At 39.0% G+C, this 26,563-nt stretch overlaps 1 protein-coding gene across 3 annotated transcripts in view; it reads right to left on the bottom strand.

Moving 5' to 3' along the window:
• LOC121528063 (signal transducer and activator of transcription 5B-like) overlaps positions 1-26,563 on the bottom strand; it is a 36,507-nt gene that overhangs the window by 9,171 nt on the left and 773 nt on the right. For all 3 annotated transcript variants that reach the window (XM_041815186.1, XM_041815187.1, XM_041815185.1), the window contains exons 2-14: positions 21,439-21,573; positions 20,501-20,657; positions 18,061-18,150; positions 16,128-16,305; positions 13,330-13,460; positions 12,845-12,996; positions 10,188-10,343; positions 7,418-7,597; positions 7,171-7,258; positions 4,368-4,490; positions 4,112-4,204; positions 477-683; positions 285-379 (exon numbers count right to left, since the gene is read on the bottom strand). In XM_041815186.1, coding sequence (XP_041671120.1) covers positions 285-379; positions 477-683; positions 4,112-4,204; positions 4,368-4,490; positions 7,171-7,258; positions 7,418-7,597; positions 10,188-10,343; positions 12,845-12,996; positions 13,330-13,460; positions 16,128-16,305; positions 18,061-18,150; positions 20,501-20,657; positions 21,439-21,566 — 1,778 coding nt within the window. In that variant the 5' untranslated portion in view covers positions 21,567-21,573. The remainder of the gene's footprint in view (positions 1-284; positions 380-476; positions 684-4,111; positions 4,205-4,367; positions 4,491-7,170; positions 7,259-7,417; positions 7,598-10,187; positions 10,344-12,844; positions 12,997-13,329; positions 13,461-16,127; positions 16,306-18,060; positions 18,151-20,500; positions 20,658-21,438; positions 21,574-26,563) is intronic.

Here is a 26,563-nt window from a genome sequence, read left to right on the forward strand (position 1 = left end):
TTTTTGTAGTAAGAGTCCACCGTAGTAAAGGCAGCTTGTCAACTTCCCTTTTTTCTCCAGATTTGTCTGATTTTTTTGCATTAGAGAAAGTTGACTTGGTATGATTTCAGTTGTAATAGCATGTTCTAAACCATTTTAAATGTCCAGTTTTAGTTGGACTAACAGTTTGACTTTCGTCTTTTCTTAAACATCTACATTTTACCTTCATGGATTATGTACTTACTGTTGTCTTAATGTCATAATAAAATTAGTTTCTTTGTGACATTAAAGTCTTGATCTTTTACCCATCATTCCAGTGAGGTTTGAGATGTTTCTTCATGAGCTCCACAACTCCATCAAACCACTGCCAGAAGGTGAAGTTGCGTCCAGGTAAGCTCTCCTACATAAAATAAACATTTTATATCAGTATGTGTCTCTGTGCACAGGCAGACTTACTCCAGCTGGTCTGTTATTAAGTGTGACGCAGGAGGTCCTACCCTGTTGAACTGGGCCCAGGATATCGTCATGTTACGGTATTCCTCAGGGTTGTTGCTGCTGCTCGTAAAAGCTTTCTGTGCCAGGAAGACGAGGTTGTCCTCCGACAGGCCACGCCCACTGTGCATCTCTGCTTTGTACTTCATATCGAGAGCCTCGCACAGTTGGGGCCACAGCACCTTGTCTGGCACGATGAATGGCACTCTGCCCTGTGGAGACGAGGAAGAGCGGAAAACATGGAAAAATGAGGGCAACAGAGCTTATAAATTAGTTGGTTACTTTGTCTTTCACTGTATCAAATATCAAATATGGTGAAAGGGCAGGGATGGAAAGTTTATCATCACATATAAGCAGAAACATGTTCCATACAAAAAATACATGGAAACAAAGTCGAAGAGGAGACATCTGGCAATTGCAAATCTATCACTATCCATGTTGTTTCCTATTGTTGTCCCATAATAATAAAAAAAAAAACACTTTGTCAGTCAATCGTATATAGTGCTTGCAAGAAGTATTAACCCCCATGGATGTTTGGTCTGAAGGTTTCATGTTTGGTTAACCAGTATTCCTGACTACCATTATACCATGAAGACAAAAGAACACTCCAAGCCACTCAGAGAAAAGTCAGGAGATGGATACAAAATGGTTTTCAAGGCACTACACATCCCCCAGAGTTCAGTTAAATCCATCATCAAGAAATAGAAGGAATATGGCACAGGTGTTGCCAATTGTTGGCTGGCTTCTTCTTCTTCACCTGTCAAAGGTTTATGGGAGAGAGGGCTGTTCATGCCTGATCCCTGTGCCACCTGACAGAGCTTGAGCAGTTTTACAAAGATGAATAAAGAAAAATCTGTAGTGTCCAGATGTGTAAGCCTGTTTGAGACCTATCTACACAGACTCAGTGCTGTGACTGCAGCCAAAGGTGACTCTACTAAATACTGACTTGAAGCGGGTCACTTGCAGTCACTTATTTTACATGACATATTTTTTATCTAACTGGCATTACTTCATAGAAATCAGTTTTCACATTGATATTAAATTAATTTTTTGGTTTTATTTTGTCAAGTAAATGTTAAGTTTGTTAAATGATTTTGAAAACACCACACTGTATTAAACTGGCTGATTTCATGACTTTAAGCTAAATAAGAACAGGATGTGATTGCAAAAATTTCAGTTATCTTTATTTGTGACATAAACAAAGGAAGTGAAACAAACTGAGAGCCATGAAGACTGGCACAGGAGATTAATGTGGAACTGAACAGAAAAAAATCTTGCATTTATGGAACTAATACTGTAATGTTGATTAGAAAGTTATTGACTTGCAAAACCCCAAACTCAATTTTGAAGCACAGTTCAAGCAGATTGTGGGCCGGTTCAAACAAACTGTCAACATCCGGGCAAAATTCAGCTTCTATTCTGGCTAACCATAAATGACTTTTGACATCCTCTTTTTCTCACAGCATGCCCTGAGTTTCTAGAGCAAAGTCAATCATGTACACACCCTATTTTACAGTTTCACGATCCTCAAAAGCCTAGTTTTCATGTGGTAGTCCAGTTTGATTGAGGACGGATTGGTACGCTACTACCTCCACCCAAATTTCAGGGAAAATAATCAGTAGAAATCAGTAAATCAGTATGTTTATAATGTTGATGAGACTTGATAGAGGATAAGAAATACGCAACTTTTGTTGAAGTGATGCAGCTTCTTTGTTTCAGTCTATTATAGACAGATATTTTTCAAAATAGAGGATACAATTTAACTGGCAGCTTCAAGCAGCTTTAATATTTCTGGGATTGTAGCAATAGGAGGTGAAGTACTAGGGGGGTGACACAATACTGACATGCATAGATATTTTAAATGAAGTGCTGTTAAAATGCATGTTTGAGTCCCGACAAGATAAGACGAACTACACCGCGTTCCACATTATTATGCAAATGATATTTTTCTCTGATTTTCCTAAATATTAATGCAAATGACAGAATATTTTTCAAGTCATCAGCCATTAGAGCATAATTCAAATGTTTCTGAACAAACTTCATAATGACAAAAACCTCAAAATGCACTGTTCCACATTATTAAGCACAACAGCTTTTTAAAACATTTTATAAGTTGTAAAGAACTGAAAATGGTCATTTGTAGAAATTGCAGCATCAGGGGGTCATATTTACTGAAATCAATGCTATTTCAATCAAAAACATCTTAACAGGACAAGTTCCATGTTAACATAGGAGCTCATCTTTGGTATCTCCTTCACAATTCTTGCATCCATTGAACTTGTGAGTTTTTGGAGAGTTTCTGCTTGAATTTCTTTGCAGGATGTCAGAATATCCTCCCAGAGCAGCTGTTTTGATGTGAAATGCCTCCCACCCTCATAGATCTTTAGCTTGAGGATGCTCCAAAGGTTCGCAGTAGGGTTGAGGTCAGGAGAGGATGGGGGCCACACCATGAGTTTCTCTCCTTTTATGCCCATAGCAGCCAATGACACAGAGGGATTCTTTGCAGCATGAGATAGAGCATTGTCATGCTTGAAGAAAATTTTGCTACAGAAGGCACGATTCTCTTTTTGTACCATGGAAGAAAGTGGTCAGTCATACTTTGCCGAGGTCATTTTCACACCTTCAGGGACCCTAAAGGGGCCTATCAGCTCTCTCCTCATGCATCTGGCCCAAACATGACTCCGCCCCCTCCTTGTTGACGTTCCGGCCTCATTGGGACATGGTGGCCATCCACCAACCATCCACTACTCCTCCATCTGGACCATCCAGGGTTGTACAGCACTCATCAGTCAACAAGGCTGTTTGAAAATGAGTCTTCATGTATTTCTCGGCCCACTGCAACCATTTCTGCTTGTGAGCATTGGTTAGGGGTGGCTGAATAGTAGGTTTATACGTGACTGCAAGCCTCTGGAGGATCCTACACCTTGAGGTTGGTGGGACTCCAGAGGCACCAGCAGCTTCAAATACTTGTTTGCTGCTTTGTAATGGCATTTTAGCATCTGCTCTCTTAATCTGATGTATTTGTCCATCAAAAACCTTCCTCATTATGTCTTTATCTACACAAACCCGTCTGTGCTCTGAATCAGACACAAATTTCTTCACAGTACAATGATCATGCTTAATTTTTCCTGAAATATTGAATGTTTTCATTCCTTGTCCAAGGCATTACACTATTTGACACTTTTCAGCAGCAGAGAGATCCTTTTTCTTTCCCATAATGCTGAAACCTGTGGCCTGCTTTATAATGTGAAAAAGTGCATTTTGAGGTTTTTATTTTTAAAAAAATAATAGTTATCATTATGAAGTTTGTTCAAAAACATTTGAATTATACTCTAACTGCTGATGACTTGAAAGATATTATGACTGTCACTTGCATTGATATTTAGAAAATCAGAGAAAAACGTTGTTTGCATAATAATGTGGAACGCGGTGTATGTTAGGACCAGTGATATTCAGTACAAGAGGATTTAAAGTTGAATTGTCAAAATTTACCTGCAGTCTTTGCATATTATAAATTTCCCTTTACTAAATATCCAGTCAAATGTTATAAAGGTTAAAAATAGAGTAAAATCGTGTCTCATCTTGTGAGCTTAGTGTCTCCGTACACCCCTAATAAAAAGCATTTTATGAACAAACTCACAGGCTCAGCGAAGGCGTTGTCCCACAGGACTGTTGCTGTCGCGTTGTTGTCCTGGCTGCCATGAACGATCACCACCACAGGTAGCGATAAAGTCTGCAGGTGAAATGCATGACAAGAGGAAGAGCAAAATAAACAAGAGCCTGGATTCATTACAATTAATCATTACTAAGAAATATTCAGTACTTAAAGTATACAGGGTTTAGAGAAGTCAAGACAAAACCTTATTTAAAACAAACTGAATGTGTAATCTGATTACTTTGACGTGGAAGACCAGCTCGTTTCCCCCCACACTGAACTGAGACTCAAACAGAACTGTGAACTTCTCCTCCGTCACCGACTCTGCGCCCCGACGGTCTGAACGCTTGATCCTCTTCAGAGACTGCAAACAAACACAACAGAGAGAGTTTAAGACATGGAACATGATCTCAGACAAATAAGCTTATTTAAAGAAACACGGCCTGTCTGGGTTAATCCGAAACCTCATGAGCAAATTAAACACAAGTCTTTGGATATGTCATGATTCACAGTAATAAGACTATGTTTGTGCTCCTTTAAATAAAAATAAGCTGTAGTAACAAGAAACCTCACCCCAGTGACCTTGATGTTGCTTAAGTCTTTAAATTTATTTTTTCATTCTAACCTTTAAGCGCTACAATGAAAAAAAAAAAACATAAAAGAGGGAAAAGAGATTTGTTGGCCTGCTTTTGATTTTGATGATGGAAAATGCTGGCTACAACTTCTTTACAACTTGACAGTTCAAATGGTCATGCTGTCAAAGTAACAGAATTTTAACTGTTTAAAAGACAGCAGCACAATTGTTATCATATTTAGAGTCATTTTGACATCAGTCTCAGAGTCATTACTCCACTGCTGCACACATAAATGCACACATTACAGAAACCATTCATTCATCAGTCTCTCGTTTCAGGGAACCCTTCAACGGAACAGTTGCTTCCTGTCACCGTGCCACCGGAATTAAGAACAGAAAGTCCCAGCTTGTGTAATTATCATTGTGTGTGCAGGTTTAAGAAAGGGCTATAAAAAGGAAGGGGGTGTGCCCAAAGCTGTCATGTACCTTCCTCTTTTCACATTTTCGGTCCCTGTGGTTTGGCTCAAACTCTTGGCAGTCATTCTGCTGCAATATGAAGCTGTTTAAGGACAAAATATCACCTCAAGAGGTTACTATACAGTTAGGCTGGAAGACATTTTTCCTCACTTTGCAACAAAATTAGGGCTAAAAGATTTTGGAAAAAATTTTTATTGCAATTTTATCCCAATATTGCCATCGCGATATAATATGCGATTCGTTCCTTATCATACATTTTTAACAAAAAAAAAACAAGAATTCATTCAAAGCTATAACCAGCACAATATTAGATTGAACTAAGGCTGAACAATTTTGAAAAAATATCTTATTTTGATGATTTTTGACCCATTCAGCAAATTGGATATGAACAGTTTGTTAAAGGGAATGATAAATTTATATACTTCTCATATTTAATAAGAAAACATAAAAAATGAAGACAATGTGGTTTTCTTGTACACTACCCCAAAAATATGCCACTAGAATGATTGCATGACATGTAATGCATAATACCCCTGCTGCAAAAACAGTTTTAATCTGGTATTTTGGCACAAATTTCAGGTAAAAGAAATACTGCAACCTCTGCGATTTGAAAATTGCATCAGGCCAGATTGCAATTTAATCTAATTTGCCATTAATTGTCCAGCCCTAAACAAAACAATGTGGACATCTTTCAATTTATTCTAAAAAAGTCTAAGCAAAGTCTAAACGAGGGGTAGGCACAAATAATACACTATATGGACAAAAATATTGGGCCACACCTGTTGATTATTAAATTCTAGCCATGCAGCCTCCACTTGCAAATAGTTGTGATAAAAAATGGATCTGAAGAACTTAGACACTTCAAGGGTGGTACTTTGATGGATGCCACCTTTGGAATATGAAGGTTTGAGAAATCTCATCCCTGCTGGTAAGTGATATAATCAGAAAATGGAAACATTTAGGAACAACAACAGCTGCTCAGCCATTAAGCCTAAGACCACGTAAAATCACAGAGTGGGGTTAGCGACTGCTAAAGTGTACGGTGAGTGAAAGTCACCAGCGTTTCCATAGTTTCCATGGCAAATCAGCTGCATGCAAGCCTCACATCATCAAGTCCAATGCCAAGCATCAGATAGAGTGTTGTAAAGCACACAGACACTGTGCAGCAGTGGAAACGTGTTCTGTGGAGTGACTAATCATGCTACTCTGGCAGTCAGATGGTTGAGTCTGGGTTTGGTGGATGCAAAGAGACTGCACTGTGCCAAGTGTGAAGTTTGGTGGAGGAGGGATAATGGTATGGTGCTGTTCTTCAGGGTTTGGGCTTGGCCCCTTATCTCCAGTGAAGGCCAATCTTAATGCTTCAGCATACTGAGACATTTTGGACAATGCTATGCTTCCAACTTTGTGGCAACAGTTTTGGGAAGGCCTTTATCTGTTCCAACAAGACTGTGCTCTGTAGTGCATAAAGCAAGGACTATGAAAGCATGATTTGATGGTAAAAATGGTAAATGGATTTGAGCGTGCATTGTGCTTTTCTAGTCATCTGACTACTCAGTGTGCTTTTCCATCTCAGGTCACACACAGATGGCAGAAGTTGCTATGGAGAATTATCCACCAGTATTAACAAATCTTATTCAAACACATCCATACTCATTTACACACCACTGACAAAGCAGTGGGAGCAAACTGGGGTTAAGTGTCTCACCCAAGCACACATGAACATGTGACTGCAGGAGCTAGGGATCAAACCCACGACCTTCCAGTTGTGAGATGACCAACTACTTACTGATCCAGAGTTGTTTTAAGATCTTCCCATGGATCATAATACTGTTCAGTTTTTACAATCAAACTGTTCGTGATTGCCCTGATTTAATATTACAGTGAACACTGTCCAGACAGTATGCAATGTGGGTTTGATAACTGTGGTGAATTGAAAACAAGTTACAGTTTCCAAACATCATAGGAAAACTAACAAAAACAAGAAAGAGCCTACCATGTTTCTGAAGTGAGCACTGAGGGTTCCTGTGGCCTGGTGATACTCCATCACACAGTTGTTGTTGAGGATTTCTCCACTGCTCTCACTATAAGTGCCAGAGAAAACAGAATATATTAGCATGATTATACACCCGTATCAAGCTGCTCCTTTATGTTTAATTATTAAACAAAGCAAAAGCTACAATCATTAGTAGTAGTCAGCAGTGTGACAACATTTAAAGTCATCATCAATCGTATTTCCTCACCTGTGCGTGCTCTCATTCTTCAGCAGAGCTTTTGCCTGCTGCTCGCTGACGATGACAGCTTTAACCTGAGGAGGGTTCATGTGGACGTTGAGCTTCCCGCCCACCAGAAGGCGAACCGTGGCAGCAAACTTGGTCTGAGTCTTTAGTACTTGAGGTGGCTGCTTTTCTATAATGAAGGTACTTAAATAGAGACAACAACAACAATCAGACAGCGCTTCATTCATGTGTAGAGATGGAAATCATTAGGATGTTATCAATAAGTAAACAAAGACAGGATGTGGTTAAACCTGACTTTAGTGTTTGTGTTTCCTTATTTATTTATTCATTTTCTGCATATTTGTCACATTTAAATGTTTCTTTACAAACTGTGATTTTCCCCCCACATTTTAACCAATTTATCTGGCGTGGACACGCTCAATATCACAAACTCCTCAGTCCTGCATTCACCGTTGTCAAGCCAGATGAAGGGAGACAAGAGTCTTAAGGGGTCTTGTACTGAGCTAAGAGGCTAGCTTAGCCCTTTAAGTGTATAAAAATTCCTCATTTTGTAAGGACACCCTCTTAAAATGTAAGGACACCCTCTTAAAAGCTTTTGGAAGCTTACCTGGGATGTCCTTTTCATGCACCTATCATTCCTTAGCTGTTTTGTTTAATGTCTGTTGTTTACTTGGTGTATGAATTAAATAAAATGAAATGAAATGAAACAAAAATGCTTTTAATTAAAACAGTAATATACTACCAACCGAATAGACCTTGTAGGGTAGGCAACCAAGTAATGATGTGCCGTTCATGAATGAGCCAGTGCTACAAAATGGCTCTTTTATGTTGGCTGTGGTAGCTAGCTCTTGTTTAATTGCCAGCTTCCTTTCCTCCATCATTTGTTGTTAACTAATCCATTTAAAAAGCCAAACTGGTACCAAATGAAGAGCCATCTGGGAGACAAACAACCAGCTCTACTGTGCTGAGCCAAAAGATCTGGATCTCTTAAAAGAAGACATATTTCCTGTCACAATGAGCAAGGCTGGGCAGACATTAGCTAAAGAAGCACGGGTAAGATCAGAGTTTAATGTGCCAAACTGTGAAAAAAACTGTACAGAAGCAAACTGACCAATTTTAGATGGACAGTATGCAAGTGTTGTGTGACACCATTCGCAATTTACTGACTGCTACTGTTTCTCTGTTAGTTTGTTTCAAGTTTTTGTACACTTTTTTTTACAGGTGAGGCCTGCAGGTCTTTAGATGTGTCTCTGGGTTCTTTTATGACCCCCTGGATGAGGTTCAATGCACTCTTGGAGTCATTTTGGTAGGCAGACCACTCCTAGGAAGGTTCACCACTGTTCCAAGTTTTCTCCATTTGTGGATAATGGCTCTCATCATGGTTTTCTAGAGTCCCAAAGCCTTAGAAATAGCTTTGTAACTCTTTCCAGACTATTGATGTCAATGACTTTGTTTATTGTCTGTTCTTGTCTTGTCTGTTCTGTTTCTTCAGATGGCGCCATGATGGGGTAATTTCTGAGATCTTTTAGCCTTCTTTACTTTGTCAGACAGGTTCTGTCTAAGGGATTTCTGTATTCAACAGGTCTGGCAGTAATCAGGCCTTGGTAGGGCAAGTGAACTTGAGCTCAGCTTTTCAAAAAATGTGGTAAGTCACAGGTCATTCATAATTTAACAAGGGGGATCTATTACTTTTCAGGTAGATTTGTATGCCTTTGTTCCCTTAACCCTTAGAGCTCACAGCTATTTTTTTCACCATTATGTCTCACCTGAACTTTTTTCTTAAAAAGCTTGTAAAACATCCACCCTGTGGTGCACAGTCAATTTCTATACATCTTTTTTTTTCAGGACAACCTGGGCTTTAAGAATTTATCTACAACAGTAATGTCACTTGGATTATGAAAAAGTTATAAGACTCTGAAGACAAAATAAAAAAACAAATCGGAATTTGAAACTCAAAGATTTTCATTGATTGAAATTTAAAGACCCCGAAAAGTCACCAAACTTTTGGGCTCGTTACAATGGCTTCCTTAAGGGCTACAGAGACATCGAGGGTAGGAAACGAACAGCAAAATGATCGGCTCAGAAAAAAAGAGTAAGTGTCTGCGACGTATGGTTTAAAAGTTATTAACATTTTTCTAAACTGAGTCGCTTCATGTTGTATACGACAACCCTGTCTTCAGAGACCCTGGGAAGTCAGCCAAGTTTTTGGCTCACTAGAAAATGTTCTGTACGAGCTACGAATGCATGAAGAACATATATAGAAAGGCACAACACAGAGCTTTCACAGGAAAAAACAAGTTAGTGCCTATGACTTACGGTTCGAAAGTTACAAATCAATTTACAAAGGGGTGTGCCTCTGGCACGGATCCATGCCGCTGGAGCTCTAAGGGTTAATATATGAAATCCTCATTCAAAAACTGCATTTTTTATTTATCTGAGCTGTCTCTGTACAATATCAAAATTTGTTGCATGATCTGACACATTTAAGGGTGACAAATGTGCAAAAACAGCCTTCTTTATTTGTGGTACTTGCTCACAGTCAGATGTTGAGGTTGAATATTGCACATTTTAGGTTATTTCACATACTAGTAATCATGCAGAGTGAAACTGAAACCCTACTTTGTTCAGTTACTGTGCAAAGACACTTGTATTATTCTGTGGTTAAGAGGCAGTTAAGGCAAGAGGAGGCACACGGCAGACTGAGTCTCTGATAAAGGTTTGAATATCAGGACAGAATCTCCACAAAGACAAAAATAGGACGTCTGGTTCTCACCTTGTGACCAAGGCAGAGATGATATCAGTGATGTCTGCGTTGAGTTTGCTGAGCAGCTCCTCCATAGGACCTGGCAGAGGAAGCTGCTGCGTTAGATGTTCACAGCGCCGGATCTGCTGTCGATTCTGCCAAATTAGGTCAGCCAGTTTCTCACACCTGGTGGACAGAGATGGGAGGAAGAGCTGCCATGATACAAGAGTTTTGATACTATCTAAATCAACAAGTATTGATACCTGTTTCGATAGCATTGCAACAAAATATGAACTCCTGGACATCCCAAACTTTTTCAGCTAGCCTAGTATTTTTTAAATTCTGTGCCCGCACATAAAAAAGTTTACTAAACAGTGAACACTTAGAAAAAGGTGGAATATTGTTTACAAAAATATAAGGCAAAATAAATCAGATTAATCTAGCAATGGATAGAGCTTACTTAAAATCAAAGAACCCTCAATTATCAAAAATAAACCAGAAGAAATGTCTGCAGAGATTCTACTCTCTGTAGTTTCTTTTTTTGCATATCTAGGCCTAATTTAGGTCATGTTATGGGTGTAGGTTTTTTTTTGCTTTTTGCATTCATTTAGAAAGGACATCTAAAGGGAGACAGGAAACAGTGAAAGAGAACAGGGAAAGGCATGCACCAAACAGCAGTGGAACAGGGAATCAACCCCGCAACCAGTGTGTCGAGGACTCTGAGCTACACCGGCGCCCTCAGTGTCAGTTTTCATGCAGGGCTGTGAGACTGTCATCAGTCTGCTGGTAAAAGGAAACTTTTACGGACCAGGAGGAGTGGATAAATAGATGTTCAGTATCGGGTTCACTGGTGTGGATTTAATCATTTAAGTCCCCAAAAGTCACACGAATTCCAGGCTGGCTAAAAAATGCTGCTGCAAGGGATTCAAAGTCATCAATAGTGTCAATGGGAAGGCACAAGGCCTTGCTTGACCAAGAAAAACAAGCAAGAGGCAATGATTTAAACTGTGCCACTTCTTGTTGTGTACGGCAGCGTCGGTCTGGAAGGCATTTTAACGATCACTCTGTCACTCAGCCACTATTCTTTGCTACTTCAGTGGGTCCTTTGGTTCTTAGTCGCCTCTCCAAAAAAGATAGCTTATGCATGCAGTGCTTTCCAGAAGTGGAGAAGAATTGATTTCTGGTTTATAGCCTTAACATGTAGCATGGCTAAACGAAGCAAAACATAAAGTTAAACCAAATAGTATCGGATCACTGCAGAAACTTGTGTACTTGCCGATACCAATATCTGCATTTTAAGCAGTGTCTGATGTATTTCTGATACAGGTATCAGAATTAGAACAACTCTAGTTTATGCCACAGCTGCCCTAAATGAACAGCCCTGGTAATCACCAAAATTGTTTTTTATGTTTCTGTCATGGTTAATGCATCAGTATGAAGAAGCTCTTTAACCAAAATCATATTGCTTAAATATAATCATTTGTATCCATGAATTTTCAAATTTACTGTTTTGCAAAAAAAGGAGAAAAAATTGTAAAGTGTGTCATTATTTCTTGATTAAAATGTCAAATTGTAGTTATTTGCTTTCATACCTGAACAGAAAATTTTGTTTTTGTGGTTGAATGCTATGCTTGATTAATTTCTGACTTCTCAGAGAAGCCCAGTGAGCCGGCTCAAATTTGGGTATAAAAAGGTTTGAAATTACTCATTCCTGTTTAACATGGTAAACAGGGAGAGCTCACTGAAAATCAAAGAGTCTGTATTAAAGCACTTCATGATGCTGGATGATTAAGACATTAAGTGTTCTCACAGTGTGGTCAAGGATGCTTTGGAGTCAACCGCCGAGACTGGGGCTCATTTTCTAAATGAGCCAGGGAAGAACTGAAGCAGATGTCAGACACCTCAAGGTTTGAAGTACTAGAGACAGAAGGAAGACCACTACTGATCTTCAGGCAGAGACGAATGGCCATAAGACGCCTGATGGAACAAGGCTTAAAGGGAAGAATAGCCACAAAGAAGCCATTATGAAGGCCTGAAAACATCCAGAAATGCCTCAGATTTGCCAGGGAAGGTACTTTGGACAGATGAATTCAAGTTTGAACTCTTCTGTCAGCATCGTCATGTGTATGGCCACAGAAAAGCTGTAGAATGTTTTGAAAACTGACGGTATCATGAACAAGAACGTCTACCACAATATCTTAGCGCAACATGGAATCCCTTCTGGACTGAATCCGATTGGTCGTGGGTTCATATACTAACAAGACAATGACCCAGGGCAGACTTCAAAGCTGTGACAGCAGAGACTATTGGACCAAGAAAAAGAACTCTGAAGGACTGGTGAAGTCAAAGTCCGGATTTGAATCCTATCAAACAAATTTGGGATTGAGTGGATTCACAGATCAACCACACAAAAGTTGCTCTAGAGCAAGTCTGTGGCAACAGGTAGAAACTATTTGGAACTCAATAACAAGGGACTCTTTGGAAAAGTCCTTGTCAAGGCCAAAGGAGGCTGTACAAAATGTTAAGTTTTTTGGTGTGAAATAGGACTATTTAGTTGTTTCAGTTTGTCATTTGCCAAATAACATTTTAAAGTTTGAACAAGTTTTAGAAAGATTTCAGTGAGCTTTGGTATTTAATGCCAGCTACAATTCAATAGTCAAATTAATAGTCATTAATAGTAAATATACCAGGACTGGAGGACATCCAGTGCCCCTTCATGAGGACCCCCATTTCCAGCCAGCTGCTGCCTCCTCTTCCACTGGATGAGCTCCTCATCGAGGATCAGAGTCTGCTGCTTCCTCAGCAGGCCCAGGGTCTTCTGGTGCTGTTCGGACAGGTCCTACAAAAACACCAACAGCCCCCCAACGAGAGACATTTATGTATGGAGCTACCATTATCAACATTTATGGCAAAATAATCAGCAAGGGCCAATAACAACTAATATCAAGACGATGACAGTAGCTGTGAGGAAAATAGAATGCTTATTTGATTAAATACAATTTTAGTTACATATACTAAAGTCGTTTAATAGTCTGTGTTTGAAAACTTTAAATTTAGCCTCTAATAACACTGTGACCTTCTTTTTAGATATCTGGATTTGGCAGGTGCCACACATGGCTCGCCATGCCCTAGTTGTGTTTGTGTGTTTTTTATATGTGTCATGTCTTCATACAAGCCTGTATTTCTGTAGTGTGCTGGCCTCTCTGGTGAGCCAGGCCTCCACGGTGGCCCTCTTACTCTGCAGGGTGGTCTCTCGCTGGGTGCGTTCAGCAGGAGGCAGGGAGGAGAGGCTGCTCAGCTGGGCTGTCAGAGCGGGAAGCAGGAGAGAGGCGGGATGTTACAAAATCTATACCAGGGGTCACTAACTACATTTGCATAAGAGCCCAAGTTTTCTCCACAAACACAGTTAAAGCCAGACTCTTACATAAACGAAACTAAACTAAATAGTTTGGCTAAATTAACATATTGTTGCTTAAATGTTTTTAATTTTTTCCAAATGCATGCTGATTTGTCTTTAATGGTTAGAGTCAGCCACAAGGGGGCGACTGACATATTTTAGCTAGATATTTCCAGGGGCCGTTATGTTGTCTAACACTGGGTTTGATGCCAATATGAGTTGCCATGATTTGGTGAAAAACACATGCAGGAAACAAGTCTTTTGTTTTGATTCTCATTCTTTATAAGGTAATTTACTAATAATGGCTGACAGGTGGTTTCTGTGAAATTCATTGTAATTGGTCATTCCAGGAAAACAGTTTCAATGTGAATTATTCCACAGGTTGCTTAAACAGGTGTAGGGATTTAATGAACTCTAAACAGCTCAATACTTTATCTCCTTACATTTTCTTAATTCAATAATCTTCTAGGGGCCAGATGTGTCCCACAAGCTGCCAGTTAATGATCACTGACTTAGAACAAAGCAAAGAACAAGAGAGAATAGCGGTAGTTTCACACACTCAGACATGCACACCAACAAAGCCCTGCTCTCTGGCTCTTCAGATCATGTCTTGCCTATAAGTCTGGGTGGTATCAAGTTTTAAATACTGATAAAACCTTCACCAAAATTCTCTGTGGTATTTGTTCTGATTACATAAGAACCAGCCCAGACCAACATGTGTTTCATTTCATACACCCCCCCCCAAGATAAAAAGAAAAAAAAATCCCAATTACAATGAGGACATGTATACAAGGGCAATGGGAGTCCACTCCAGAACATTCATCTTGTCGTCTTTAAACTATTTCTTCGTAGCTTTCGCTGTTTGATTCAAGTCATTATCTCGCTGGACAAGAAATCTCCTCCCAAGCCACAGTTCTTTTGCAGACTGAAAATTATCGCAATTTGGCATGCTGCAATTTTCAAATTGCAGACAGTGCAATATTTCTTTAACCTGAAAAGTGTCAAAATACTAGTTCGATACAATCTTTTTTCTTTTTTTAAGCTTTGTACATTATTCAAACATTCAAGTCTTTTTAATTTGTATTTTTTTCAACAAAAATCCTTCCTTTCTTGCTCATGTATTTATTTTCTATATCAAAATGAGAATAATACAAGAAATGATCATCCCTTCAATATACCAATTAATATCAAATTGGCAGTAAGAGCCAAAATTTTGCTGTAAGATATTTTGTTCTTGTTTATCACTGGTTTATCTAATCTTATATTGTGCTTGTTATAATATAGAATAATTTCTTGCTTATGTTGTTGAACAACACATAAAATGAGGAACCTAAATAATCACATATTAAATCACAATATTGCGGGGGAAAAAAATTGCAATTAGATTAATTCACTAATCGTTCAGCCCTAGTTTGTGGTGATGTACAATCTTGTCTGGTGGCCAAAAAGCACCATTTTGATCCCATCAGACCAAAGAACTTTCTTCCAATTGACCATGGAGTCTCCCACATGCCTTTTGGTGAACTCTAGTCCAGACTGAATCTGAATTTTCTTCAAGTGTCTTTCTCTTTGCCACTCTCCCATAAAGCTTTCCCATTTCAGCTGCTGAAGTTTGGAACGCCCTCAGAATAGTCATAGGTGTCTTTGTGGCTTCTCTCACTAGTCTCCCTCTTGTCGCGCTTTCAGTTTGTGAGGACGGCCTGATCTAGGCAGAATAACACATGTGCCACATTCCTTTCATTTCTTGATGATGGATTTAACTGAACTCTGGAGGATATCCAGAGCCTTGGAAATGTTTTTGTATGCATACCCTGACTTCTTCAATAGCCTTTTCTCTGAGTTGCTTGCAGTGTTCTTTTGTCTTCATGGTGTAATGGTAGCCAGGAATACTGATTAATCTGTGTCTGGACCTTCCAGACACAGATGTCTTCACACTAAAATCACTTGAGACACATTCACTGCTAGCACCAATTGGCTGGACCTCTGTTGAATTAGGTCAGTCACTTTAAAGGGGTTGAATATTTATGCAGTCACTTATTTTACCCAATATATTTGTATTTTACTGACATTGCTTTGGGGAAATCTGATTACACTGAGACATTGAAGAGTTTTTTTGTAATAGTTTTTGTCCAAAAAGCCAAATTATATTGACAATGATTTACAATAAAAAGGTACAGCTTTTTATAGGCACTGTGTTACAACTTAAGTTCAATGCATGTGCAATAATGGCAAGCTCAATCCTGCTTTTGAGTTTAGCTCTAAAGCCTTGCATTTCAGAGCGAAAATTCAAAGCATGTTCAACCACACATTAAAGCAGATCACACTACAATGGTCAATACTCATTAAATTTTGACTTCAGGAAAAGACCAGAGTGTGGTGCCCTTGTTAAACTACCAGGTTAAACTAACAGGTTCTCTGTTAGCTACAGCCACGTTCAAAGTTCAGATCAGGAGCACCAAGGGCGGACATTTACAGTGTGTGTATCTGACTTTATCCTTCAGATTGGTACCTGAATTAATGCCTAGATACACGAATGTTTGAGACAGCGCTCATGTCTGTGTCTTCATCCTCACCTTGGATGCGCAGGTTCTCCTGGTACTGGATGATGAAGTACTCCTGACTGTGCTGCAGTTTTCTCAGCTCGTTCTCAGTTTCCTGCGTAGCCAGGCGGAGCTCCTCGAAGGCCTGGTTGATCTGCTGGTGGCGCTGTGACAGGCTGTCCATGGCCTTTCCCCCACTCCCACAGCTGGCCTGCCCACAAAACATTTAAACAATCCAGATGTTGCTTTTATCTCTCCCCTCATTTTGGCTTTACTAAATGGCATTTATGTGTTATTTATTGTTCTGAGATGATTACTAACAGCATTTCTTCATTGCTCTTCCTCTCTGATGTATGTAAATTAAAACCCTTTATACAATAAAAAGGAGAATGCACGAAAGTCTTAACTAAATAGAGCACATGTTGAGTCATGAGTAAGGAGATAATAAAACAAAGAATGTGAAATGCTTGAACACAGCAGCGATCTAATGTTTTCTGTTCAACAGTACCATCAGAAACAATGTCAGTGAAAAGTCTGTCAGACTGTACTGACTACATTCAGTACAAGCAGCTGTGAAACAGAGAGTATATTCTACTTTTAAACATAAAATCAACAGATCAGCGAGTGCTACTCTGTGATAACATTGCACAGTTTATGTTGTGGATGTAAATCTGCACAGAAAAGGAAATCTTGCTGGGGACTGCTAACCACTGGTTTCACCAGAACAAGAAAGAAATTTGCATGCATTCCCAGCAACACAACATTTATCAGACCATGAGTGCCAGTGGGTTCTGAGACTGCCCTCTGATGCATTAGTGATGATTGTGTGATGGGAAAAAAGATCAGCTTTGTGGGGTTAGTGTGGATAAAGGAGAGAAATGTTGCAAGCACAGGACTTGCGTAAACCCTAAAGAACAGCAGATAGACACAGAAACTGTGAGCTAAAGCTTTTTTTTCCCACACACTCTGGTCAAATGGTAAACTTGATTGCTTTTTGGAAATAAACAAATATTACCATAGATTTTGCCTCTTAGTTTTGCTCAAAAAATGCACAAGACTGGTGCATCTAACTTTCACAATTTTTCTCCCACGGGAGAAACACCTGCTAGAAACACTGCCTCATTTAAACCAATCATGGTGCTTTCACTGATTAGAATAACACACCTATGCAAACTTTCAGGTGTTCTTAAATACTCCATAACTTAAACTATTTTCCTGCCTTGTCCCAACTTTTTTGAAACATGTTGCAGGCATCTAATTCAAAGAGATTATCAGTTGGAAGGTTAATTATCTTCTCTTTGTGCATATTCAGTTGAACATAGGTTTTAAAACATTTGCAAAATTTAACATAATGTCCCAACTTTTTAGAATTAGGGTTTGCAATATTTATGTATCTTTGTTCATATTTTCTCAAATGTGGGCCTATGTTCAAAATTCTCTTTCCCTTAGTGTATCAAGAGCCAACAAACCTTATGGTGGCTATAAACACCCAGATAAATGTATTTTGTGCCTTTTGATTCATTTCTACCCATGACAAATACAGAGGAATATTGCTTAAAGCTAATTTACAGTTCTATGAATGGAGTAATACAGTGCTAAATCAAGTGCTGGCCATGGCATCATGCTGTGCTCCAGCTGTTTATTTCCATTCATCTATTAACTTCAGCACTTGTCCCATTTAGGGTAGGGGGGGCTGGGCCAATCTCAGCTGTCCCACTAGTCACCAGTCATCAAGAGCTAACATTTAAAAACAAAGAATCAGTCAAGGTCACACCTACGGGCAATTTAGAGTCACCAATCAACTAACAAGCATGCTTTTGGTCTATAAGAGGGAGCTGTAGAACCTGAAGAGAACACAGAAAGCCCCTGCCAAACCAGGATTTGAACTGGGAACCTTGTTTTTTTATTTATCACTTAATATTTATCTGTTTACTTGAACATGGTAACAAACACCTTTATATCTTACGTTTGTAGCTTCTTGAACCAGCCTCTGCTCTGAGTGCAGGATGTGTTTTATGCATCTCACCAACTCCAAAGGACATCGGTCGTACGTGCTCTGCAGAGATGATACACAAAAATATTTAATTAGGTCACTTTGGGCACACTACACCCCCCCTTTACCATCACCACTAAGTTATTACTCTAACATTAACCATCGATGCAAAAATCAGCTTTTTATTGACTGGACTTTGGACAGAAATGCATCCCCAAAAGTAGGTTAAATAAGAGTAAGAGCATTCACAGGGACACCACACAATCATTTAGAAGTTCAATGTCATATTCCAGTGTGCCAATAATGTCAGAGCCAGTCCTCTTATTGGCCTGCAAAAAAGCAGTCCCTGTGGGAAATGAAGGTGGTGGACAAAGTTCAACTGTAGTTCAATTGTATGATGACCCTTTTTTCGCCTTTCTATTGACGCAAGGTGGAGCTCTATCAACATACTTGTGGAAAAGCAGGTTGTAGAAAAGGTCTCCAAAGACTAGCTAGTTAGGATGGTTGCCCTCTTTGTCATAAAACATAGGGAGGTAAAGTTAAGGATGCTCCAACAGGAAAGTTGTAGCATATAAGGCAGCTGGTCGCTCATGAAAAGCCCATATGAAGCCACGTCAACGCGTGCACAAATGCCTAAAGGTTTGTGGTACTAAATGTGTGGCTCTTGAGTGACATATGGCTCTTTTGTGTCTTAATTTAAAATATTATTCCCCCAGAAAACCTTTAAAAAAGGAAACTATGGCCGCAGGAATTATCCATTGCAAGTCACATTTATCAGTTTGTTTCCTACAGTACTACAGTAGGCTTTAACTGTCATCCTTTTTTTTTTGTCTGTATATTCCCATTGCCCTTATTTGCAAATTTTGCCCCTTTTTGCCCATTTTTTATCCTTACCCATTTTTGCCACTGCTATCCTGCTTTTTGCTATTTGCTACTTTTTCCCCTCTCATGCCATTTTCTGCCATTTTTCACCCATTTAATCTGCCTTTTCTATTAAATGCCACTTTTTCCTATTTTTGCTGCTTTTTGTTCATTTTTGTCACTTTTCACTCATTTTTTGCCACATATTTCCCACTTATGACCAATTTAGCCACCTGTAAACTTTTTTGTCACTTATCCGGATTTTTTCCCCCCCTTTCTGGCTGTCTTCTACCCACCCCTCATTTTTGCCACTTGTCACCCAGTTTTTCTGCCATTTTATGCCTATTTTGCCACTTTGTAGGCTTTTTTACTTATTTTAATTGCTACTTTAACCCTTGTTTTGCCACTTTTCACTATTGAGATTAGCTGAACAATTTGAGAAATTAATCTAATTGCGATTTCATAAGCAATTATTTATGTTCGTCATCTTATGTATTTTCCAACAAACAGAAAAAAAATAATTTTATATTATAACCAACGCAATATTAGATTAAACAAGGGCTGAACAGTTGTGAAAAAATATCTAAATGTGATGATTTTAACTCGTATTGCAAATAGAATACGAATTGCTAATACCAAAAAAAGGAAAAAAAAAAAAGAAGAAAAACAGATTGTTTGTAGACTATTTTTAAAAATGGCACTTGAATGATTGATTAATATATAAAACAGGACATTTCTGCTGCAAAAAAAAAAGTTTTAAATTGGCATTTTCTCCCAGATTTCAGGTAAAAGAAGTATTGCACCTTCTGCAATTTGATAATTGCAGCATTTGTGGTTGTGTAACACTGTTATAGGTCATGCAATGGTTGGATGACACAAACTCCATCAAATCTCTTGCCAGCAGTGAATTGACCTGAATATAATCTGCTGCACTCACACCAAGTGTTGACTTAAAGTGTTTAAAAATGAAGCTAATTTGGAAGTGCAACAAAAACCAAGTACTGTCCACTTGAGATTGACTGCAAAAGACACCCTGTAAAGGGGCTGATCTTGTCATAACTCACCTATATGTTTTATATTAAGGCTAATAATAATGCATAAAACTGAATAGTTGGGACTGTATCTGATTATGTTATTTGCCAGGGGGGCCCTGAACCAACTCAAAACTCCTTAGGTGTAAAAGTGTGAAGCTTAAGGGTGTAAAACTGGACTCAGTTTCCATACCTAAAGTAGAGGCTCCCAATGGCTATTGACAAGTAGTGAATAATAATAATAATAATAATAATAATAATAATAATAATAATAATAATGACAACTACCTGCAAAGACCTTCACAGGCATTTGATATAAATGAAACTAGACGTCTGTCATTCATTTATGTGAATCATTTGTCACACCATGAACAATACGGTGGTGCTTTTGTGCAAAAGAAAGTCATCAGAACACAAACAGACGAGTCAATCACCCCACATTTCATCTCTGTGTTGTTTCAATGTTAGAACTGAAAAACAGTGAGTAAAAAAAACACACATAAGCAGTATTTGGCTGGTACCTTGAGCTGGTTAGCATAGTGACCCAGCTTTATCTTAAGCAGGAAGCCATCCTCCCCCCCCTGAAGTGTGGCTTTCCTCTGCAGCTCGGTCACCAGGTTGTCCAGCAGACGCTTGGCTTTGGCTTCCTCAGCCGGATTGTCCAGCTCAACCGAGTCCCTGTGAACCACATTAACACATTTTCAGACTATCAACCAATCCAAAGCCAATTTAAAACTCACTTTCACTCATGAGACCAGCTGTTGATTGAGTGTTTAACTGTTTCATTCCGGAGGATTTCTTTTGTTTTCTATGAAGATCCAAACAAATTTAAACACACATAAGTCAAAATCCAGTCTCCTCCACACACTGGTTTGTTCCCCATTTTCTGTTTGTATCTACCAGTACATTAAAGATGTATGCAGATGATTCCCATCTCTGTTTTGTATTCAGCTGTTTGGCAAATATTTGAAACCATTTGGTGGATATTTTCCAAAGGCGAGGCCTCCTCATTCTGATGACATGTGATGGACTGAAGGTTTTAATTATGTTTAATTTTAATGCTGACAAATATTGATGCCATAAATTTTGTCTCTGGGTGGCTCTGGCTCTGCAATAGTCATCTCCAAAAAGCAAAATTGTTTTCTTTCCCCCACTTCCTGCATTAACGTGTTGAAGTGTTCTTGGGCAAGATATTAAACTTCATATTTGAAAAACTGTAAACAAAAAGACTTTGCATTTATTTGGTATGATTTTGATTTGGGGAGTATCATGCAGCCCTATGAGAGTATCAAATACACTCTCAAGGAACTTCTTTAAATGATTGTAAAAGGATCCTGTCGTGTTATAATGTTGATTCAAAGGGGAAAAATCAGTCTAAACCAAATTTTCATCATCCCAAACAGACTAACATCGACTTGAAACATCTGAAGTCAAATGAAAACCAAAGTATACAGCATACCAGAGCTGACTCTCTATCCACTGGGCCAGGTAGTGTCGCACCTCAATGGGGAAGTGCTGGCCGTAAAGCGCCTGCATCTGGTGTAGCGCCTCGCCCTGCAGCTGCTGGGCCTGGATCCACATTGCCATGGTGATCCTGTGGAAGAAGAGAGACGATGTGTCAAACAACACCAGGAAAGGTAAAAAGGAGGAGAGAACGGGATGTTGGGAGTGGAGAAAAAGAGAAAAGTCATCACAATTTTCACTGATAGAAATAATTAGGTGTTTTAAAGTCTGTTTGAACCTCACAGAAAAGGGGCAAGATGGAAGCAAACAACACAAACCAATAAACATCAAACTGGTGAGAAGATTTCTACAGCTACATAAAGAAATCAGATATAGTATTATGTCATTTAACCAGAAATGCACTGATGTATTGGTTGAACATTATCAGCTAATATCCACCCTGTTAACTCATCATGGCTCATCAGTGTATAATGTGGCATGCATCTTTGTCAACAGCTGATGTGTATCTGTTGTGTTGCATCAATTAAAAGCCAGAAACCCAGTTTACCAAACTGCTAAGACTTGTTTTACTGAGCAGAGGTCACCAGATGGAAAAAAAACTGATCTGCTTTTATGACTAAAGATGAAAGAAAACATTTGCATTGTGGGAGTTTTGCATCATCTCTGAGAAATATCCCCATCATGCAGTTTTGCAAGAAATGTTCCAGTAACACTTCAAAGGGGGAGTACTAACAACACTTTAAATACATCCAAATTGACACTGCAGACAAGAAAATAAAAAAAGAGAAATTTTAAAAAAGCATCTCTATGCTACAAATGTCCCAAACCTTTCTCACTCTTGCTTGAGGCAAATTTTCCTCAATACTTTCAACTGTGCTCACACATCAACCTTACCCAGATTTCTTGCAGAAATGATACTATAAGGCAAGAAATATTACAGATAAAATCAGGGCGAAAAGTTTGGTTGTTTGAGAAAGTTTTCTGCATGTATGATCCACTCTGCAGCCAGTTAATTAGTTCTGCTGGAACCATTAAAGTAACTACTGCAAACAGAGATGCACCAATGCATTGGTTTAACCTCAGTATTGACAAATATACTCAGAACAGTCAGAAAGGATTCAGACCACCTTCACTTTCTTTATAATTTTCCTACGTTGCAGTCTGATGCTACAGTCGTTAAATAAACACATTTTTATTCTCATTAGTCTCATTAAACAAGGTGGAATGTATAAAAAAAAAAAAAAAAAAAAAAAAAAACCTGAAATACATTGTGCAAAAACAATCAAAATTTTGCTCAGGTTCCTCACGTTCCGTTTTTATCGTTGCTCAGATGTTTCTACACCTTGATTGGAGTCCACTTGTGTTAAATTTAACCAATTAGACATGCTTCGGAAAGGCAGATGCCTCTCTAGGAGGCCTCACAGATGATGATGCATAGAAGAGCAAAAACCAATCACGAGGTCAAAGGAACTGCCTGCAGAGCTCAGAGACAGGATCTGGGAAAGGCTATAAAAAAAATCTGCTTCACTGAAGGTTCCCAAGAGCACAGTGGTCACCGGGATTCTCAACTGGAAGAAATTGGCACTGCCAGGACTCTTCCAATAGCTGGTCATCTTGCCAAACTGAGCAATCAGGGGAGAAGAACCTTAGTGAGAGAGGTGACCAAAAACCTGATGGTCACTCTGACTGAGCTCCAGAGATCCTGTGTAGAGATGTGACAAAGTTACCTTAGAACAACCATCACTACAGCCCTCCATCGATCTGGGTTTACGGCAGAGTAGCTAGACAGAAGCCTCTCTTTAGTGCAAACCCATTAAAGCTAGATTGGAATTTACAAAAAACTCAAAAAGCCAAGCAGGATGGAACAGAGTTAATTCAAACAAACCCAACCTGGAACAAAAGCTGCTCTTCATAAACTTTCTGTAGTAAATGTTCAGACACAGGAAAATGAAATGAAACTGAGCCAGCACCAGGATATCAGAGATGTTTGTTCCAAAATTAAAGAGAACCTGCTGCATCACAATGACTCAGATCAAGCCACTGCTTTCAATGCACAAACCAGAGGGGAAAAATCTCTGTGGTCACAGCAATGATGCTTGGTGCTAAAATGTTTTTAAAGTTGGTGAACAGCTGGCTAAGACCAGAGCCTCCTACCCTTAGATAGTGTGGGGACATAAAGCTGAATATCACTTGCCTACAAACTAGGGTTGGACAACATGTTGAGGATACTCTATGTATTGCAGCTTTTGCCAAGTGAGATGTATAACATGACTATATTCCATCTATCAAGTTTAAATTACATGGCAGTTGTAAACCATCAGAATGCATTACTATCTGGAGTTCTTCTTCTCCCACTGTCTCCTAAATGCCTCTCTCTCAGCAGACAGCACTCTCCCCCGTCCATCCAGAAAAATCTCTTCCACACATGCCAGTTTTTGAATCAGCAGAGGTGAGAGAAGCGAAATGTGAGCCTCATCTCAGCCTCACAGTACATGACATCAACAACCAGGAGTTAAAAGGTTTGTGCTTCCAAACGAATTTTTTTCCTGATGATCACACAAGAGAGCTCTGCGCACAAGGTCTGCAAGATACTCTAATGCAGGGGTGTCAAACTCAAGGCCCAGGGGCCAAATCCGGCCCGTGGTACAATTGTATCCGGCCCATAAGATCATACGATCTTTCTATTATAACTGGCCCACCAGTATGAGGTCTGCAGATTTCCTCCAGTATAAACGTGTAATCTTTACCCTTATGATTTAAAATATCTTTGTTCAATCATAAAAATCTGAAATAAAGAGTAAAATAATTTGATAAAGTCAGGAGGGTGAGAAAATAAATTAATGCTGTCATTTCATGTTTTCAATTTTGCATCAAACAGTTCTGACTTACACGTATGATTTTGACTTTTTTTTATGTTTTGATTTTTTCATGTCATTTTTCAACCTTTAACATTCGCAATTTTGAGTTCTATGTTATATTTTCACCTTTTCAACTTGTGATTTTGACTTTCTAATTCAAATATTTACTTGTTAAAACTGTATTTTGCCTTTAAATTTTGTGTTCTGACCTTTTGAACTAATAAGCTTTACTTTATCTCAGACTTTAAGCCTTTAAATTAATAATTTTTACTTTGAATGAATGATTTATCATCAGTGTTGTATATTTTTCATTTTACTAATGGTGAAATAAGGTTGACATTCAATGGCTAAAAGTTGAACTTGTTAGGCTCTTAGGTTAGGCCTAAATTCAGAATCCGCAATTGACTTTGACACCCCTGCTCTAATGTCAAAGAACTTTCTAGTGTGCATCAGCACAGATAATGGCACTGACATAATCAAAGCTGTGAGTCTCAGGCCCTGTCCACACGGAGACAAAAACAGTATATGGCCATTTCGCTTTGAAAAAGTTTTCCGTAAAGACTGGATCATCTCAGGAAATATCCATGTAAGCACGGAACCACTGAAAACAACTGATAACGCTGTGGTGCATATGCCAAGCCTGTACGTGGCGCTGTATTGCTGCCACAGAAATGCACCAAAAGAGAGAAGAAGATCACAGAAAACTGACACAAACTTTCTTCTAGTTGCCCTTCTGGTTGTTCTCTGCATTGGATTTAAGAACATATGGTGTGTGCGTTTCGCGGTAATGGTAAAGGAGCATCAGATTTTGCTGTACAAGCCATAACAAGCTCAGTAGCTTCTGCAGCATGAACACAACCCTGTAATTCGCCATTGTTGTTTTGGCCTGACCCACGCAGGCATCTTAGGAGAGCTACGCTATGTGTGACGTAATTGTTTCAAGAAAGATGCGGTTGGCCGCCTACACAGAGACGAAATGGTGGTCGTTTACGGATTTTTTGCACTCTGGGACCCGGTTTCAAAAAGTATCGTTTACAGTCACCCAAAACGCTGTTTCCGTGTGGATGAAACGCCGATACGACAAAAAAACTTTTGCGTACACGCCTGAATTGGTCTCCCTGTGGACGGGGCCTCATTGGGTGGAGCAGACCACTGGTTCCAAACCTGGGGTCCAGGACCCCTTTGGGGGGAGGGCAACAGAGATTTCAGGGGGGGCGTGAGGCTCTGTCTGCTTTGAGGTTGCCAAAATTAGATTCACTCATACAACTAAAATCATGATTAAATACTTATGAATAGTTCATGCAAAGGTCTATGGATAAGAAACTCTCTGTGTGGGGCTATTTTATATAAATATGAACTAGAAAAACTTCTAAATTTGACATTAATTTTTTTACATCAATGTATCACGTTTTGTTTATGTGGGTCCTGGAGGTCCTCAGCTCCTCTACAATACAAATACAGGGGGCTTTTGGGACAAAAGGTTGGTAACCACTGGACTAGACTGCAATGTTTTTGCCACAGACTGCATCTTGCAACTCATGAGTTTTTGTGTAGGTTTGCTTCACCCTAAAAATGAGGACAATAATAATCACTTCCTATAATCAACAATTGTAAAAATCAACATGTTATAACTTTCCATTCATGATAAAAGACTGTATAGAAGATATAGAAGGGTCTACTGGTGCCATTTATGCATCAAAGGTCTGAATTAAACAGCTATACAGTAATTTAGAGATTTCAAAATATCACTATATATATAAATATATTGTGTATTGTGATATAGACTAAAAATATCACCATATTTTAGGCTATATTGCCCAGCTCTATGCTGTCCAATCAAACACTCGTCTATGAAGTGTGGTGTGCTCATGGTGGCACACAGTGGAAAAGGCTAACCCTTTATTCTGTCTATCAAATAACATAAAAGGAAGGAAAAATGAAAATGGAAAAGAAAAAGAAAGTAAAACAGCTCTTAAATTGGCTCTAAAACAGAGCAGGCTCTTTGAACTGGCACTCTTGCAAACAACACATACAAGCTGATATGTGCTGTCGAAATATCAGTCATAAATACCTGAAGATATTATATTAGACCAGTACCATAACTTCTTTAAGCTGATGTCTGCCGGTAATGGTTAAAATGTGTGAACTCCTGCTCACTTTACCATCTTACAAACAAAAAAATTCCCTCTTTATGCACAAAGTGAATATCAGGCAGTGGGGAGGGTTCCCTGAATTCCTCAGTCAACCCCCTCTCCCCTATGT

The sequence above is a fragment of the Cheilinus undulatus genome, linkage group 20 (assembly GCF_018320785.1).
Source record: "Cheilinus undulatus linkage group 20, ASM1832078v1, whole genome shotgun sequence".
NCBI lineage: Eukaryota > Metazoa > Chordata > Actinopteri > Labriformes > Labridae > Cheilinus > Cheilinus undulatus.